The 19576-nt window shown below is 30.9% G+C and overlaps 2 protein-coding genes across 2 annotated transcripts; one reads left to right on the forward strand and one right to left on the reverse strand.

The window, feature by feature from the left end:
• Window positions 1–320: 320 nt before the first annotated feature.
• Window positions 321–7086, reverse strand: ClpP (Caseinolytic protease proteolytic subunit). Its single transcript, XM_088230020.1, has 5 exons — window positions 6912–7086; window positions 6618–6828; window positions 3990–4101; window positions 3614–3731; window positions 321–1398 (listed from the first exon to the last, which is right to left on the reverse strand). The coding sequence occupies exons 1-5, from the start codon at window positions 6945–6947 to the stop codon at window positions 1168–1170; spliced, it is 708 nt and encodes a 235-aa protein (XP_088086146.1). The 5' UTR covers window positions 6948–7086; the 3' UTR covers window positions 321–1167.
• Window positions 7087–7305: 219 nt separating this feature from the next.
• On the forward strand, window positions 7306–18749 carry rod (kinetochore component rough deal). The gene is made up of 2 exons (XM_088230016.1): window positions 7306–7459; window positions 7735–18749. The coding sequence occupies exon 2, from the start codon at window positions 7742–7744 to the stop codon at window positions 13445–13447; it is 5706 nt and encodes a 1901-aa protein (XP_088086142.1). The 5' UTR covers window positions 7306–7459; window positions 7735–7741; the 3' UTR covers window positions 13448–18749.
• Window positions 18750–19576: the final 827 nt, after the last annotated feature.

A 19576-nucleotide genomic window follows, 5' to 3' on the forward strand; every position in this document is an offset into this window, starting at 1 on the left:
CAACCACTATGGCCAAGGTATAAAGTGGGATTTATATGTTAGAGTAATTAGTGCCTGACAAATAGACGGTTACCTCTCAAAACTGGTAAAAATAAAAAAGTCGGTAAGTGTCACAAATATTTATTATCATTTATTGATTTATTTCTAATGATGTAACTTTTTTTCTTCTATTATTTGAGTTGTTTGTTTTATGTAAATCAAATGTTTGTCTTTATTTGTTCTTTCTGTAGTAATGAGTTATTCTTAAGTGATGATCTTGTTACACTACGAGGCATGTTTTTTAAGTAAGTATAAGATACAAAAAAAAAAACAAGTAAAACTTTTTGTAACATTTTTATTTTTACATGAAAGACTACAGTTTTATTTATGTTTCCACATAATTACCACCAATATTAAGACACTTGTCATATTAAAATACAAGCTTTTGTATTCTGTCGTGATAGAAGTTTGCTGCCCGATTCACTTTTATGTCGACTTTCTGCCCCAAATCGTCAGTGATCACTAAAGGTCGCCCCCTCCGTTCCTCGTCATGAACCATCTTTGAAAGCTCTGACCCATTTGCGTATCATTCCATCACTCATAATGTTTTGTCTCATACGCTTCACAAATTTGACAGTGAAGGTCAACTGCTTTCATTCCTTTAGCACTAAGAAAACGTATAACTGCGCGTATTTCACAGTCGGCAGGATTCTCTATCGACGGAGGCATTTCAAATACGCAAAAGCAAATGTAAACGCGATCGACTGATGTCGCAATGGTGTCTGTGGCTTGTCAACAGATGTAGGTATACAGTGCGCATGCACGGGACACCAACCGTAGCGTTGCCCTGGCGGAATTTTAAAACGGTACTTACTTAAAAAACTCGTCTCGTACGATATTGTAGTATAGACCCAACTCAAAACGGGATTTTAGTGCCGTGGATTTGGGACTTGTTTTGTCAATAAATTGTAAATAAACCAATTACCTGTGACCGTATAATTTATTTTTTTAAATCGGTGTCTTAATTTTCTAAAATTTCAGCATAAGTTGAATATGGTCCAATGAAATGTAATTTTGATTTGATAAATAAGTGAATAAAGTCATCATTTTTTTTTTATAAAGATTTAATTATATTAAAACAAAGAATAATTAATCAAACTTCATTTTAAAAAACCTAAGTAAAACTAACTATGTACAAGCAGCAGGTTCGCTTTTATCTCCAATTTCTGGAGGATGTTCTAATATTTTATCTATGAGGCCAAATTCAAGTGCTTCCTTAGGACCCATGAACTTATCGCGCTCCATAGATAATTCTATTCTTTCCAAAGCAAGTCCAGTGTGCTTAACATACAAATGATTGATTTGGTTCTTGAGCTTCAAGATTTCTTCTGCTTGAATTTGAATATCAGTCGCTTGACCCTGGAAAAAACGGAATAAGGTTGTCATATGAAGGGTACACAGCTAAAATGTGTTAAGGACAGCAAAATGAAGATATAATCATAATCATAATTTCACTACCTGCACTCAGTGGTGCATATGTTACCGCATTGGAAAACCAAACGCAGCGTATCTTGATCATATGTTACGTGAAGCTAATGATGTGAATCAGGTTGCAGTCCCGGATCACAATTCCAAGGTTTGAACCCCACTCTACCTTAACTTGATTCCAATTTTCTAATAGTGAGTTATTTACAACTCGTTGAAAATGCCCCCAAAAGGGAAGTATTTGAGAATTTTTTTATTTTCCCTAACTGTCCTGAAAACATCCGCGCGTTATGGTTCTGTGTAGTCACTACACTTGCAAAAAATAAAAGATTTTAAATCGTAGAAGTGTAATATTCATTAACAATTGGTTTAATTAATTATAGTTGAAGTCAAAAGTGATAATATTTTTAATCTAATTGCTAAAGACATGAAAAAAACATTAACTCATGCTCTCAGTGCGTGCAAAAAAACCGCCTCTAACGAAAGTCGGGCACTACTAACGCAGCTAACGTGCGCCTGGGAGAAGTACAAGAAACTTTGCTGTGAAAAAGTTGTTTCTCTTGCTCCCGAATATACCTGTATTATCAAGAGTGGGACATAAAGCGTGTGTAAGACAATTATACATTAGGATTGCTCTTTTACTACGAACGCAACAGGCAACACATGGGTAAAATTTCTGTTGTATTGGTGATATCTCCGATTTTTGATAAAACGCTTCTTTTGTTTCCTTATTAAAAAAAACTTTTTTACCGATGTGTAAATGTAAAACGGAGCAATGCCAATAATCTCAGCCCATAATTTATTATATTTATGGAGATATTAAAGTTATTAGATGCAATGTGTACTAGTTACACATCACCGGCAAGGGAGAGTCAACGTGTTGGACGTAATATACTTTGTACATTGGTGAATTTATTGCCTAATGGCAACTTCTTCCAACCAACTAATAAAATGTATAATAATGGTGTCATTCAGATAATTTAAGTTTTCTTATTGCTCTAAAAAACTTATTATTTATAAAGTACTAATGTTGCATTCATTTTCATTTTTATTATTACCTAGTTGAATACAAACCACCTTATTTTAATCTTAAATTATTGTCAACTTAATTTGGTTATATTAATGTATGTTTAAAACATAAGACTTTCTCAAGTTAATTGTTATCTTTTATTTAGAGATGTTATGTTTCTTTTTTTACAAGTCATTCTACAGGGAAGGATTGAAGAAAGACGCAGTGCAGGTAGAAGGCGCATCTCTTGGCTTAAGAACTTGAGCGACTGGTTCCATTGCAGCACTCAGTCCTTGTTCAGGGCAGCTGCCAATAAAGTAAGAATCGCAACGATGATTTCCAACCTCCATCGGGGAGAGAAACCATAAGAAGAAGAAGAAGATGTTTGACTTTTTTTGTATTTATACATTTTATGTTCACTAAATTGTTTAGTTTTAATTCTTCTATTATATTATATACTACATAATTATTGATCACTGCTGTGAAAACATTTCTTTGTTAAAGGTTCTTTGAATTGTTGATGAATAAATAAAAAAAATACTTGAAAAATCATAAGAACGCAAAGATTTCTTTTAAAAAAAAAAGTTTTTACTATGCTTCAAGTGCAGGCCAAAAATATCACAGCGTAAAACCAATATTTTGTACCAGGAATCGAACCCCGGACATTAAGTACGGTAGGTGAATGTGCCAACGATTACACTTCTTCTTGTGCCCTATCAGGTGTTCCTGACGTTGGCAATCACTTTTAAGACCTCTCTGTCTTGTGCTGCCCGTAACGATTCTTCCACACAGCTCATTCCGGTCCAGTCTCTTATGTTGCGCAGCGAAGATGTTTGCCTACATTTACACTGCACGGCGGATTTATCTCTATACAATTTCCTTTATCGGGATTTTTACCCAAGAAAATATGAATTTATAAAGGTGTTTTCAAATTAGAATGATATTTCACAGTCCAGGGACTAGCACCTGAAGCGTAAGACTAATAATCTTACCTTCATGTAACAAAAAATTCAAGATATGCTGTTTTTGGTGTACCGATGCAGTTCCCTACGCACCATTTGGCGAGGAAGGGGAATTATGAAATGATATCATTATTTATTAATAATATTATTGTGTTTTGCAACAGTGGGATTTTTTTACCTGGACTCCACCAGAAGGTTGGTGTATCATAATTCTGGCATTGGGCAAGGAGTGGCGCATCCCTGGAGCTCCAGCTGCCAACAGAAGAGATGCCATACTACATGCTTGACCTACACACCTGAAAATACAAAAAAGCCTATGTAGCTCTAATAATATGATACACAATTTTTTTTTTAATTTTTGGCTTAGTTTGATAGTCTATCAACAAATATATTCGATCATGATATATCACGATATTTAGTCTATCAAAAAAATGAATAAATAAATGAAATAAAATAAAAAAATATATTTATTTTAAAAAAACACCGACCTTTCCCATTGGGAGAAGAAGGAACTAAAAGTACCAAATGACTAAGCATATTCAAACTAAACAAACCATGTTGCTATTGGTGGCAGAATGTATTGCATTGTATCATATATCCCAAGACCAGCAGTAACACTACCGCCTGGTGAATTGATGTACATGTGAATAGGCTTTTTACTAGATTCTGAAAAGACAAATAAACAAAAGTTGTTTAATGAAATTTAAACAACACATTTTGAAAATTTCTAAATTCATTCATCGGTGCTCCCAAACATTTAAACATTTGGCGCCCTCCGTGGTGTAGCAGTCAAGATGCTTGACTCACACATGAAAGGTTCCGGGTTCGATTCCCGGTGAGAACACAAAAATTAAAATGTGATTTTTCTCAAGCCTGGGTGTTCTGTGATGTAATTCACCACTGAAATTTTTGAGCCTCCTGGTCTGTTGTGGTGCAAAAAAAATATATACTTGAATACCATTCAGAAACCTGAGACAGAATCCGGTTGCTCACCCAAAAAAACATATAGAACTAATTACGGTTTGTAATTAGTTTTATGTGTTCTAATTAGTTCTACTCTTCTTTACCCAGAATCCTCAGGGCCGGTGATAATGGGAAGTTAACAGAGTTATCTTGGATTGTCTATGAAGTAAAATGGAAGTTTATGTACGAAAATGTGAATATTTATATGAAAATTTGAAGCATCGTCAGTAACCGGTAATTTTCACATGTTTCAATTTATTTTATATGCAAATATTTAAAACAGACAGTTTGATTTCACTTTATAAGGAATTGAAAATAACTTTGTGAACTTCTTATTGTAATACGGGCCCAGGTAATAATAATAATAGTTTTTGACTATTTTTATACCACCATTTTCGTGAGTGATCACTTCAAGGGCGCTGCATATTGTACTTCATAAAAAAAAGTCTATCTAATAAGATAATAATTCTTAAAAACTATTTTCTAACAGACTAATTTTACAAAACACGTAGAACAAAAAATGTTGTACTATATGGCTTTAGATCTAAACATCTTAATCAGGAAACAATTCCACAAATAAATAAGTTTTTATTTTTTTCCTGACAAGCGATTCTGTTGCACAATTTTGTAGTTCTGGTCTGGCTATTGCAAAAGCCCTATCGCCAAATTTGGAACATTGGTTGCGTAAATGAGGTTGAATCACCTTCCCCACAGCAGAACAGGAGGTTGAGCGGAGAGTGAGCTGCCTATCTGCCAGCTCGTCTAGAATGCAGAGGTCATTAAGGTTAATAAGCTAACAATGACCAGTATTTAATATTTTGGTAATAAATTGTCTTCCTTCATGCTATCATCGAAGAACTTAGTATATAACCAAATTTTTGTTCTTTCCGTCTCGATTCATGCCATTTTCCTTAAATATTATTTGAATACATAGTTTTTATTAAATTCTAATTTTTTAAATTTTTTTGTGTGTCCTTCGTGTTAGTAAATATGTTATTACTTATTCTGTATATCGTCTGTTGTGGAAGTTCCCGTTATGCGTGAATAAATCAAATGATGAATAAATTAAGTGACCATCATGATCACCTAAGATATGAATTTGCTGATAACGGTCCTCTGACATTTAAGCGATCGTGAAGTATATCATTCAATTGATTCATTACTTTCACAGGCATGGGTCATTACTGGTTGTGTCTCTATAAGCTGTCTTTGAATTTCAGGAACCCATTTCTAAAATCCATCTTGTCAATCTAGCTTTGTTTTGAGATATTCACAAAAAAATGTGAATATACCTCTGTATTATATTTTTTCAGGTTTCTGGCACAAGGAGGTAACTACATATTATCAAAAAATTAAATTGATTCATAACTGGCATCAAATTATCTTTGTTTAAAAAGTAACTAAAAATATTTCGTATTATATAAATATAAAAAATAATGTTTTATAATTTTCTGCTTGTAGTTTTATTTAATTGTCAATTTGAGATGACCTTTTAGCTTTAAAACTGCAATATGTAACAATTAGTGAAATGTTAGTCACTAACTTGTGACAGAAACCCGACAACGTATATGTATATTTTTTTGATCTAACTGAATTAAATTAAATATAAAATCATTAATATTTCTAAAGCAATATTTTTAAAGCATGATAGGTAGTTTTTTAATTGCTTAAAGATATATAGCGGACAAGGTGATTTTTGTAATTGTTATAAAACATCCAACAAAAGTCATCATATCCATAAGGACATGATGACTTTTGTAAAACTTTTAAATGAACAAGACAAATTATGGAAATATATTTTTAAGCAGTTTTAAGGGGAGGAAATACAAAAATGTTTATTTTAATATTTATTATAAAAAGAATAAGTACAAAAGTAAACAAAACATGCAAAGTTAAAATGGACAAGATATTATTTGGAAAACGGACAAGATGCATTTTGGAATTGGATAATGTTTTTCAGCCTGACTGTAAAATACTAGTTTAGTAAATTTTTGTTGGAGATTTATGTGCCTCCTCTAATCAGTTAATTTTTGATAAAAACTGGGAAAGATGAATTTAGGAAATAGGCGACTCATTAAATCTATTTATCTAATACTTTGTGATTAAATTAATTAGTAAAATTCCAATTATTAGAGACATTTCATGGTTTGATAATGAACCAGGAATGACCTATGGCTGTGAAGTTTTAAATGCCAAATTTTGAAATACATATTTCTTACCCGATTGCAAAAATAAGAGTTGCGCCACAACGAGTGAGCTCAGATCATCGTGTATAGGCCCCATTAAACATATGATCCTTTCTTTTAGCAAACGGGAAAAAATATCATATGCTCTTTCACCTCGTCCCGTTTGTTCAACAACTATCGGCACCAAATTTAGCTGGTTGATGGAAGAAGAATGAAGGTACTTCTTGCTAGTCTTACTGAAATTCTAAAGCATATATTTTTTATTACAAAGGAATTTTGAAAAAAACTATTTGATTAATTGATAAATATTAATTTTGCATTGCTTACCAGCAATTTGCTTAGCACTCTGTTTCTAAATAACATTTTGGCGTTATCCTTTATCCATCAACAAATAAGAAATAATTGAAAGTTGAAACTTTCTCCTTTTTACGGTTATGTATTATTTATTTGCAGGAATCTGTGATAGCAAAAAGCAAATGTCAAAATTTTATTTTTAAGTGCTGCCATTATAAAAAAAATATTTTACAACGCAACTAGCGGAACCTACTTTGAGAATGAATTTTGAAGCAATATCAAAAAGACGGTCAAATTTATATAAAAAAGCATACTTTAAAAATTTTTCAATTTAATTTTCATTTAAAGCCTATCTAAAAATCATTGGAGGTGAAAAATATTTTTATAACAGTGGCAATAAATTCAGAATTTGAAATTTAAAATGTTTACCCGTCGCTCTCGTCGTCCGTCAAATTTCGTCTTGTTCGTACATTTTAGTTTTTGATTTGCTACTCAATTTTATATTTGTAATCAATAGCTAATGTTATGGACAGTTTACACACGTGATATCTGTGTTTTGTTCACACTATTGGAGTCTCCGTGTAAGTATATAAACATATTTTCATGAAAAATAGGTGTGCTGTCAGACTCGAAGTAGTTGCTTACGTGCTTCCAAAAATTATAAAGATTATAAGTTTTTTTAGATATATTGTTATGATAAAAGGTATGGATGGGTTATAAAGGTTGAGCTTAAGCTCAAGAAAGTTTAAACTTTCTTAACTAATATTATTCATCCATGAAAAATAAATGCAACCTATAAAAAATAAGAATGCTTTCTTTAAATTCAGTACTTTAAAATCTTGTTTAAAAATTTCAGGGTAAAAATGGAGTCTTGGACAATTATTGATAAGGCATCTTCTCCAGAAGAATTCTCGAGCGTCGTACATCATAATGAAGGCACCAGCAATTTTGCAGTGAAAATCTCCAACATTCTTCAGACAAATAGCTTCAAATCTGTTCCGAAGTTTTACTCTTCCATCAGATATCCATTTGTGTGTATTTACTTTGAACATATCTTATTGGTATTTTCTAATACAAAATGCGATATAGTGCATCTTTATAAGGCGTTTGACTCAAATATATCTGGATTGATCATACAGAAAACTGTTGACAGCGTAATTCTGATACTGGAAAATGGTATTGTCTATAAAATTGATCTTCTCTCCAAACATGTTTCTCAAACTGTTGATCGTATCACCGAAGATAAGTTTTCATTGCTCTCAATATACGAAGAAACAACCACTTCCTTTGTTCTCGCTAGTAACAGCTTAATTTATCATTACTTGACTCTTAAATTTGATGAAGATGATCATATTAAATTTACAGTCGAGAGAATTAAGTTCAGTGAGGTAAATAACGAAACTATTTTAAGAATTGAAATTGCCGATAAAAATATAAAGCCCATAAATCTGTCATCGGTTTGTGTAAAACCAACAACTAATAAAAATGTTTTGGCTGTTTGTCCTATTACAAACCAGAGTATATTGCTAAATGAAACATTAGGCGCTACTTGTTTGGTACCTTTTAGCAACACGGATAAATTTTTATTCATGAAAGAATCCCACGATAATGAGCAAGAACTTTGCATCGCAAACTTTTACGAATTCAACATTGAGTATAATATTCCTGTTTCTAAAAACTGTTGCATTATCGGTGGTGTGGAAGATTCAGCAATTTATCTAGACATCAAAGACAACAAAATATACATTTATCATATTCAAGAGAATTCACCACTATCACAATTGGAAATATTAATTGCTGCAAGAAATTACGAAGGTGCCGAAGCTTTCGCAAAACTAAATTGTCTCTCACCAGCTGCTGTTCTAGAATTGAAAGCTAAATGCCTTCTCGCCAATCTGAAAAAAGAATTTTCATCCGAACGCCTCCAAGAGTTAAAGGAAATATTGTCTACCTGTGGCAGTAATGATTTTATTTTAAATTGTTGTTTGGAGGGTGCCGAGTCAGATGTAAAATTAAGTGTCTTACTCGAATTTGGTAAGCAGTATATAAAGGATATGGAAAATAGTGGTTCAAATGAGAAGTTCAATGAATTAATGTGGAAAACTGACATTTATAAGCTTATGGAGTTTGATGATAGTGATTTCGTATTAGATTGGTCTGAATTAACTAATTTTACACCCTACGCTCTTCTTATGAAATTAATTTCTAACGATCAACTAGATCTAGCTTGCATCGTTTGGATTAAATGTTATCCGTATATTATTCATAATCTCACTCAGCAAAATGTGTCCGAGCTTTTGTACTCATTGTCGAATGATGTAAAACTAAATACTCTATTGAGATGGCTAGAATATTACATCCCCAATGTAATTGGTGTACGACCTTATAGTGCGGAAATAATAATAATTTGGGCTAGAGAGAGAACGGTATCTCTGGAAAATTCCAAACACTGGCCAGAAATAGGAATACAACTGGCTGAAAAACTGGCTCCGTTAATTTTTGAAGCAAAATCTATGATAAATTTCATGTCTGTCGAAGCTGAAAAATTTTATTTCTTAATTCACTGCCTTAAAAATATTCAAATACTTAAAAGTTCCTACAATATTATTGTCTCTTTAAAAGATTATATGACCCTGAGTAGAGAGGAACTCGCTAAGCTAATTTTACGCAAATCTTTTTCAGAAGACCTGGTTTCGTTATTAGCTAATTATCTTGAAGGTTATGAAATAAGACACAGTATAAATCGTGATTCCCTTATAAAAGAACACATAGAAGAGGTTATAAATATGTCGCCCATTGTAGATGAAAATAAAATGGAAATTCTGTTACAAAATATCAACAATGAAACGGATAAATTTACATGCATATTACTTTTCTTGAAATCTGCTCCGATTCCCTGGTCTTCTAAGGTTAGCGATATTGCTCATAGTGCCGCATCCCTAGAACATGAACTGGCCAAAAGTGTTTCCCAAGAAATTGTCAATGCCGAAATTAAAAGTATATTAATGAAATATAAATGCCACGAACTACCGCCAGAGGACTATGAATTTCTCATCAGGCTTATAATAAGGAAATGTGATTCTCAAATGCTAACAGATATAGAAAAGATCACTAATGTCTATTACCACCTGGAAGATGATTCTTACATGATGTGTATTGAGAAATATTTAAAAACCTCCCAAATAAATCAAGCTTTAAGTCTCTATAACAATATGAAAGATAGTTTTAAAGAAAAATGTGTTCATTCGCTGTTATTAAAATTGGAGGATTTGCTTTTCTCAAATTCACTTAATAATGAAATCGAATGTAACCATATAGACTTTTTAAAATCCATTAACATTAAAGACAATGTAATTCTAGATCATTTGTACAGTATTTACATTTTGAAAAACAAATTGAATTTTAAAATTTCTCTTAGCGAATACAGCATTGAAGAAACTCGTCGTTATTTGTACAGAAATTGGTGCAAAGAATTCTCTCAAAAATTGGCAGTGAAAGAAAATAGTATTAAACAAATGGTTATTCTCTCTATTCGTATAGGATCATGCTTAAAGCTTTCTAAAGCTGATTGTATTCTTACCCTATTACGTGAATTTAATTCAGAAAACCAAAACTCTTTAGCCAGTCTCATATTTAGTGGTAAATCTTGTGTTCTAGATAATGACATCGAATCTGTTAATATAATAATCGAGCTTCTACCACACATTGATTGTAATAATCACACTGTTATATCAAATATTTTAAATCGCATATTAAAAATACTGCTCGAGTGTAATTACATGCATTTGTCATCGTATGTAATTAATATTTGCAGCTGGATTATGGCTATTTATTATTCTCATAACACTACCAAGGAAATATTAAGCTCTTGGAAAATTTCTTCATTTTACAATCCTCATGCGATTAGTTCAATAATTCCTCTTTGGAGTCAATTAATGTTTAAAACCCTTTCTATCAACTCTAACGTTTCACCACATTGTCTCTGTAAATCGGAGTTTTGCAATGATGGATTGGTTTGCTTTAAGAATGTATTGTCAAAACTTCAGTCTCAACAAAATGATATACATTTTTCAAGAATATTGTCTTATAAAACAATAACCAACTTTGAGAATAATATAACTTCTCCAACTTGGTTGACTGAGCTAAGTGATAATATGGTAAGAGTTCTCATCAGTAAAATGTTGGCATTTGAGCAGCCGGATTACCTTAACATATCAATGTTAATGTTCTGTCACTCCTCTGTAGAAGACTGGTTGAGTGAGATGCTAACTGAGTTTGCAGATTCTCATAGGAAAATGAATGTAGCTCAGTACATTTTACATTGTAAGGAAATGTTTCAACATGTCAATATTCCATACAAGCAAGCCTTTGCGGTCTACTCTCAAAATAACATTGCTTCTAAACTAGAGAAATATGGAATATCATTCAAGGAATATACCCAAGAAAATACGCTCTGCAACATCAATTCGGTATTGGAGGCATTGGTAAATATAGACACATTTAATTTCCTCACATTAGAAGAATTTGGTATTGTTACCGGAGTAAGCCTCGATCAGGCTTTAATGTTTTACCTTTTCTCTCTACTCAAGTCTTGGAATACAGAGATAGAAAAGTATACTGATAATTATGGAACCTTGCATTATACTGTCAAACCACTGCAACCAGAATTTATTCAAAAATGTATTACCATTGTTGACAGAATAAAATGTAAAAGCACTTTGGTAGGAAATCTAACCACACTGTTTAATAATGGAGAAATAATCAACTTTCAGAATTTAACAACCATCACTGTAAGTCAATATTCTTACGAAGTATTCCTTCTAATTATTGATCTTTTGAAACACACGGGTAGTGATGAAGTGATTTTAAAAGAGTTTATGTTATTGAAATTCTTGCAAACCTATACTAGAGTCAGTAAACCTAAGCAGTCAGAGTTGGATGTTTACAGTGTGAAAAACTCGTTCCCCGCAGTCGGATATTATCGGCTTCCATTTCAATCACTCATATCTGGAGATTGCTGGAGTAATCTAAAATCTGAGCTAACGCTTTCAACATACAAACGTTGGTTACCAATTGCCAGTCTTTTGCCTCTGGGTGTAGATCTGCAGGTAAGATGTGATATGATATGCAGCAGTGCTGTTCGAGAAAGTATGACCCAGAAGAAGGTTCTAAACGAATCACAAACATTTAAATGGTCATTAAACTTGCAAAACGCTAATCTTCTTAAACAAGCTCACAAATGCATTCAGCAAATAACAAATTTAGAATGGGCTGGTGCCTGTTTTTACTACGTCTACCAAGGAAGTGCAACAGGAGCTGATCAAGTAGCTGCAGCAAACATGTGCTATCAGTTTGCAGAGCATTCCTCAAAAATTCAACCCAATAATGTTTTAAAGAAAATGCAATTGAAGCATTTACTTACACAAACCGCCCATATCCTTCATAAAGTGGGTTTATCCGATGAAAAACTTTTATCACTTTGTGATAATCCTAACAGACTTATCGAAGCCCTGTATAATCATGATTCAATCCTCACAATTACAGAATGCCCGAATATAAACGCCGCTGTTGATGAAATCGCTGATGCTAACGGTTTAAACTCTTCCACCATAAGGATGAATATTTTAGAGAGAATTCTAAATCAAACACAATCTCAACATTCCCACAAAGTTGGTGTCCATAGTAAATCAAAATTCATAGAAGACGGTACTCTTAGTAAAGAAACATTAATAAAGGCCTGCTATATTCTTAAAGGAACCAATCCAATGATGGCTGCATTGTATTTGTCTCGCATCGGTCTCGATGAGAATGATTCTTTGGAGAATTACAATAACAGAATAAGAGCTCTACAATGTCTCGTTAGCCTGGCAGATGCTGATGTTATAGAAAAAGTTACTCATTATACAGTTATTGCATTGTGGTCCAAGCTTTGGGAACTATATTTTACAAATTGTTTACGCATAATAGGATTAGAATTTTTAACAGCCATATTTCTAGAAAACAAAACAGAAGCTTTACTTCAGATCTGGAATGCCCGTGAACATAACCATTCTACAATATTGTTTGTAATCAAAATAATGTTTGTGTATAATATACAACTTGAGGCTAATCTTTTGGACAGCATTTTAAAAAGCATGCTCAAGTTTGGAATGCTTTCAGAAGTTAAAGATTTTCTGTATTCTACAAAATCTTTCTATAGTGAAGCTTTTATTGATGCATGGAGTAATGTCCTATTGAATCCTTTCAAACAACTGGATATTCCTTTAACTGGAAACCAGAAAGAGGAATGCTACAGTACACTTAAATTATTACCAACTTGTTCAGTAATTTCACAATTAGACTTGACTTCTATATGGGCTAATTGTATAAAAGTTGGTGCTCTTGAGATGGCTGCGGTAATCTTACCACACATTTCTGATGCCGAGAGGAAAAAGGTTGTTGCAAAGTTTGGCAAAATTAAACCATCCTTACAAAATGATATAAAAACCCTAAAATCCAAAGGGATTCTCACATCAAATATTGCACTGACAATCCTTAAACAAAATTATAGAAATCGGTCGACTGTTTAAAATTAAACGATTGGCATCAAACTAAGATTTTTTGTAAATACTGAGAAAAAACCGGAGCTTAATTAAATATGCAGTAATATAGCAATAGCATGTACATAATTGTAAGGAAATATATATACTATTTTGGTGCATTAACCTCTACAGTAGTAAGATATTATTGACATTTTAAAATGACTGTTTTAAAAATAAGTGTTTAAAATAACTGTCGGTAAAATAAATATTTTAAAAATAATATATTTTTCTTGTCAAAAGTAATCTAATTTTAGACAGTATCTGGGTTTTATAAGTACTTGGTCCCAACCGTAGAGCCATACGCTTTTTGAGCAGGGTTTTTCCCGCCCCACACATGGGTCGGTACGCGCCAAGAGGTTAATGTGTATTCCAGAATTATCCATTATTTAGTATGGCAATCTGAAGTTAGGTGTTTTGTGGTATATCAGAATTGGTTTTTTACAAACTATTTCGCTGTAAGATAAAATTAATTAAATGTGATTTATTCATGCTATGTACCATTGGAGCAGTTTAAGATTTCAATTTCCAATTTTTCAAATGCTGTTTTCTCATAGAGGTAGGAAGAGATGATAGAATTCCGTATCACTTCGTCTTTGCATACAAACCTTGCCGATTATTTTGACTTTTGACATGTCTTCAATAGCTGTTGGATTTGGTCGTGCCGTGTCTTTCTCGGTCTTCCTCGTATTATGTATCCATCAACATTCTTATTGTAATTCCTTTTAGCTGTTTTTTCGCCATCTATTTGCTCTACATGTCCAAACCAACACAGCACTCCTTTCTAAAATGAGGGTGATGCCACAAATTTCTGTATATATTTAATTAGATTTATAACTTCTTTTTTTATTTTCTTACTGAATAATATACATACATTATTCTTGGAGTAAATAATTATAATAAAGCATTTTAGGTTAGTTATTAGTATCCATATTTTGGCTAAGAATAAATGAGCAAGTTGAGCTCACGCGTAGACTCCTAATTCATTAGTTTTATAATAAAAAATTGGATTTGAACTTGATCTAATAGCAATATTTAACAAGGCGTTGCCTAGTATGTGAAATAATTCGATCAGATGAATCTCTTCACAACGATAAAGGTTTTAGCTCTTTAACTTTATTAAAATCAACAGATGGAAGAATTGAAGAAATATGGATGTTCAAACTTAGGTAAAATTGTGAATGTTACAGTGTTTAAAGTTGTCACTTAAACTAGCCAAAGGCAGGTCATAAGCCCAGTAAATACCTTGACTTCTCCATCTCTGTTGTAATTTGTTAATAATCCAATATGTTACTTAAAATATTTTAAAATCATGTAAATAATTGTTCTTCCACTGATTTTTATGAACGACTAATATTGTACACCTATTAAGATTTACAATTGAACATTAATGTTAAAATTTTAATTCATATATAATTAAAACCTTTTTTTGTTTTATATAAATACATATTATAATAATTAAAACATACGGAAAACAGCTATACTTTATTTACCAGAATATTTTCTACTACTTTTAATAAAATAAATCATTAATGTAAAATGACCTTACAAATGTACAAAATCCATAATTACAATAATATTACAAACTAATAAACAGTCTCACATATCTACATAATACTAAAATCTGTCAATAGAAAAAATCAATCAAAACATATTTCATACAGTTAAGCGAAACATTTGCACAGATTTCTTTGTAGGGTATTGGTATGGATTTGTAATTAATTTTTGTGTAGGACACAGACTTATCTAGTTATTCTAAGTTCCAAAAAAGATTAAATAAAAATAAAATTGAGTGTTATAATACTAATAGTACAATTGCCAAATTACATTACCAAACAATTACGTATGCTGGATGATTTACAAATCTACACACGTCTGATTTTTACACAAACCTTGATTTTGTTTGTGATTCGATCTGATTGGCATGACAATAATAGGATCTTTTCATAAATCAGGAATACTGTTAAAAATATATATGAAATATTTAGAGCTGATTTTAGTGTAAAAAACCTTTTGTTTTTGATCAACAACTTAAGCATAAAGCATAAAAAAAAAAAAGTGAAAATACCCTGTCTCCCTATGTTGATGTTTATTTATTTGTTTCTTCAAATAAAAAAAATCATTAGGTTCATCCCGCAAACATTACTAAACTTAGAAAATGTATATTTGAAACACTACCTTTGTGGTTATTCATTATAATAAAATAAATAGCAACTTTGTTTTTATCCGCTTATTTTTTTTTACCAAATGGTTTCAAAGCTACACAAGCTTCTTCATCAAGGTTATACTTAACTAATGAATCTTATCCTATTTTATTTTAACAGGGATTAAATATTATCTAATAAAAATAGAATTGATAAAATTGAACTTAATTGATAAAATATTAAATCAAAAACCAAAACGCCAACTTGTAAATAAATATTTATATTCTTCACCCACAATAAAAAAAGCTAACTCACCTAAAAAATGGAGGCGGATTATTTTTACAAATGTCAATTTTTGACCTGTATTCTACACAACTAATAATAAAGACACATTGTTAAAAAATCGCAAAGACAAAGTCCCTAAATATAATAAATCTGGTATGTATCAACCAAATGGTAATGATTGCGATGCAATCTGGAAAAACTGAAAAAAACTAATATTAGAGTAAAAAACACTTAAGGTGCCTAAATAATAATCATTTTTCTGCATTCGCCAACCACCTGATATAAAATAATTATAAATAAAGACACTTGATTAAAAGTTCTTAATGTTGAAAATAAAATATTAAAATTATACGACTTGGAATCTTAGAAATTAAAAAAGCGATTCATAATAAGAAACAATCAATAAATAACCAAATAAACAATATTTCCTTAAGTACACTCCTGTCTAGTTTTAAAGATCGTATCCACCTCACTTTACAATTCCCATCTTTACAAGAGCAACATGACAAAATGACTTATCTTATTAGCTCTATATGTTTCGTTGTATATTTATTTGATTATATTTAGTAATCACTGTTAAAATGAAATAGGATTATTCATTAGTTATGTATGCTTGTATAGCTTAAAATGTAATAGAATAAGATTCATTAGTTATGTATACCTCGACAAAGAAGCTTGTATAGATTTGAAACCGGTCGGTAGAAAAAATAAAAATTTGTGGTTAAAAACAAAGTTGTTTTATTTTAATTTTATTATTACTAAACTTGTCTGGTTCTATTGTAAACAAATACATTCATTGTATTTTCTTGACACAAAACATTGATTTGCTAGAAATTATAACATGCCTAGAATATACGGGCCAAGAAACATGTTTAGTAATGCAGACCGAACGAAGATTACAATGATCAAAGGTACATTAAATCTAGGAGAATGGATGAGGATGATTTTGCGTGGACAGAAATACACTATATTCCGGACTATTCATTCGAATCTCAAAACCAGGTACCATAGACAAACTCACTAATCCTTTAATGAGATCTTAAATGTCAAATCACACTGCCATTTCCTGGAAATGTTTCTTTTATCACATTATTAAATAAAAACAATATTAATTAATGATCTATCAATCTGGTTAAACAATATTATCCCCAAACAAACTAGATGACCTTTTTGAAAAAGCATGAATTTTAAAAGTTATATTTCTATAGTTAGAGAGGGATGAAAGTAGTTAAAGATTAAAAATATATCTAAACATTAAATTGATCAAAAATTAACAAAATGAAGATTTGAAGAAATATAGATTTTCAAGCATAGACAGCATGGTTAGTGTTACGGTGTATACATACGTCCATATTACTATTTCTTTAGTTCAAGCAGTAATATATGCCATCTATACCTACTGTTGGACCAACAAAACAATTATTTGTATTGATAAATAATAAAAACTATTAAAAACAGGATATGAATACATAAAATCATAACTATATTGTTTTTTTTTACAACACTTATTAAAAGATATTGTGAATACAATAAAAACTCACCAAGTCCATTTTTTTGCAATTTTGAGACTTTTTTAACTAAGTTTTAGTGCTGGATGTTATTTTTTACCGAAAAAAACTATGTCTGCTTATACAGCAAAACCCCTGTTTTACGTTTTTCAAGGGAGCAACAAAAAAAGTGTAAAACTGAGGAAAAGAAAAATGTATGGAAAACATGAAATTTCTTTGAAATATAATTATTGTACAAGACTATACTAAATATAATGCAGAAAAATTGTAAGAACTGTCATGATTGGGGGTTATTCATATTAACCAATGATTTAAATAAAAATATTTTGTATTTTTTCAAGCAATAGTACAATGTGTTTTTTTTTAAATTGAATTTAAAAAAAAATCATGTTTAAATATTTCGGTGTAAAAAGCAGGAAAACGTAAAATTGAGGAATGTAAAAACGAGGTATCTCAAGGTTTTTTTTTACAAAATTGATAATTATATATTGATCAAGTTAGTCTGCTCGGGAAGTATTGACAAAATCACACTTCCATCTAACACAATACATTGCTAATCCTCCGTCTTTGTTAAGCAAAAGAAACTTAAAACTTAAAAGTGTACAAAATAGCAAAACTATGAGTTTGTGTCTATGTAAATCTATCTTGACTTACCATTGCCAACAAACAAGAATCCGGACTTGGCCAGTTTACCTTGTATGCTCACGATATCTTATGGAATAAAAGGAATGCTACTTGCTACTAAACCATAAAATTAACAAACTATCGTGTGTTCTGTTATTATTTGAATATTAGTGAGTTTTGAAAACAAACAAACATCTTTAACAGATTCCTTGTTTGCAGGGTAATAATTATTGTATTCAACATATTTTATTCAAAATGAAAATTAGATAATTGAAAAACATACTATTAAAATTCATCTAAATATATGTTAAATACAATCACAATACAGTTTTACAAGTATAATCTTTTTCTTTACTTTACAGAAAATTAAAGATGACTCTGTTAACTTCCCACTATAATCGGGGCCCTGGGGCAAATACAAAAAATAAGAACATAAAGTTAATAATTTACTTTTCTTAAAACTTGTATTTTTGTGGCATTATTTCAACATGCCATATGTAAAGTGCTCTATCTGCAAATCTATTACGTGCATTGAGAGTTTAGGAGGTTTTTAAAAAATTAATTAACCTTTGTATCTGAATTGTATACGTCTTTAAATTATGTGTTGGCATACATTTTTGTTTTTTATATTAAAAGATAAAAATCATATAATAACTCAATAAAATATCTCTAGTCCTGTGGTTAGTGTTATGGACTCATGGATCAAAGGTCCGAGGTTCGCACCCCGCTCCACCACAATTTGATTCCCATTTTACAATAAAGAGTTATTTACAAATTGTTGGAAATGTCTCCCAAAATTGAAATGTTTGGGAAAATCTTAAGAAAGCAAATGTATATTTAAAAAAAAAAAAAATCGTCAACAATGCAGTTAAGAGTACTTTATACGTTATAGCTGTACGCAGCTTGTTGACTTCAGAATTTGACATGTAATTTTTTGGAAGATTTTTAATTAAATGAAATTTTGCACTAAAGCCATTGAAAATTGAAACTCGTGTTTTGTCAAAATATGATATGTTTGAGATCAAATATAATTATGTATTAATTGAGGGGTTAAAAGCAAAAATGCCTTTATAGATGATCAATGTTTTTGATACAACAAAACCAGTAGTAAAAAGACAAACAGTTTAACTACAATAGCCTACAATATGCAGGTTACATATTTAAGTATGTTAAATTTACGGTTATTTTTACAAATATTTTACTTTCTTAAATATCTTTATTATATATTATACTAAATAATCATGAATAAATTGTCGTAAATTGCTTTAATTTTGTATTTAAATAGGCATATTATCTTACAGATATATCAAACGCTGCTCTATCTGACTCTTGTGTCTACAAATAAATATGTATTTTATGGGAGACCAAAAAACTTCTCAGTATATTGTTTTTTTTTAGGTAAAACATTTATCTTGATTATTAATACAATGTTAAGTATACTTTAAGTGTAAGGAACGAGTTTGCATATTTAAAGCATACTATATAATTAATTTAATCTTCTGCTGCTCTGATACATGTTTGTATCTGCTAACTCTGATATTTAGGTACATGAAATCACA

Source organism: Micrasema longulum, unplaced genomic scaffold (genome assembly GCF_059751315.1).
Source record: "Micrasema longulum isolate JH-2025_06_02 unplaced genomic scaffold, ASM5975131v1 h1tg000725l, whole genome shotgun sequence".
In the NCBI taxonomy this organism is placed as follows: domain Eukaryota; kingdom Metazoa; phylum Arthropoda; class Insecta; order Trichoptera; family Brachycentridae; genus Micrasema; species Micrasema longulum.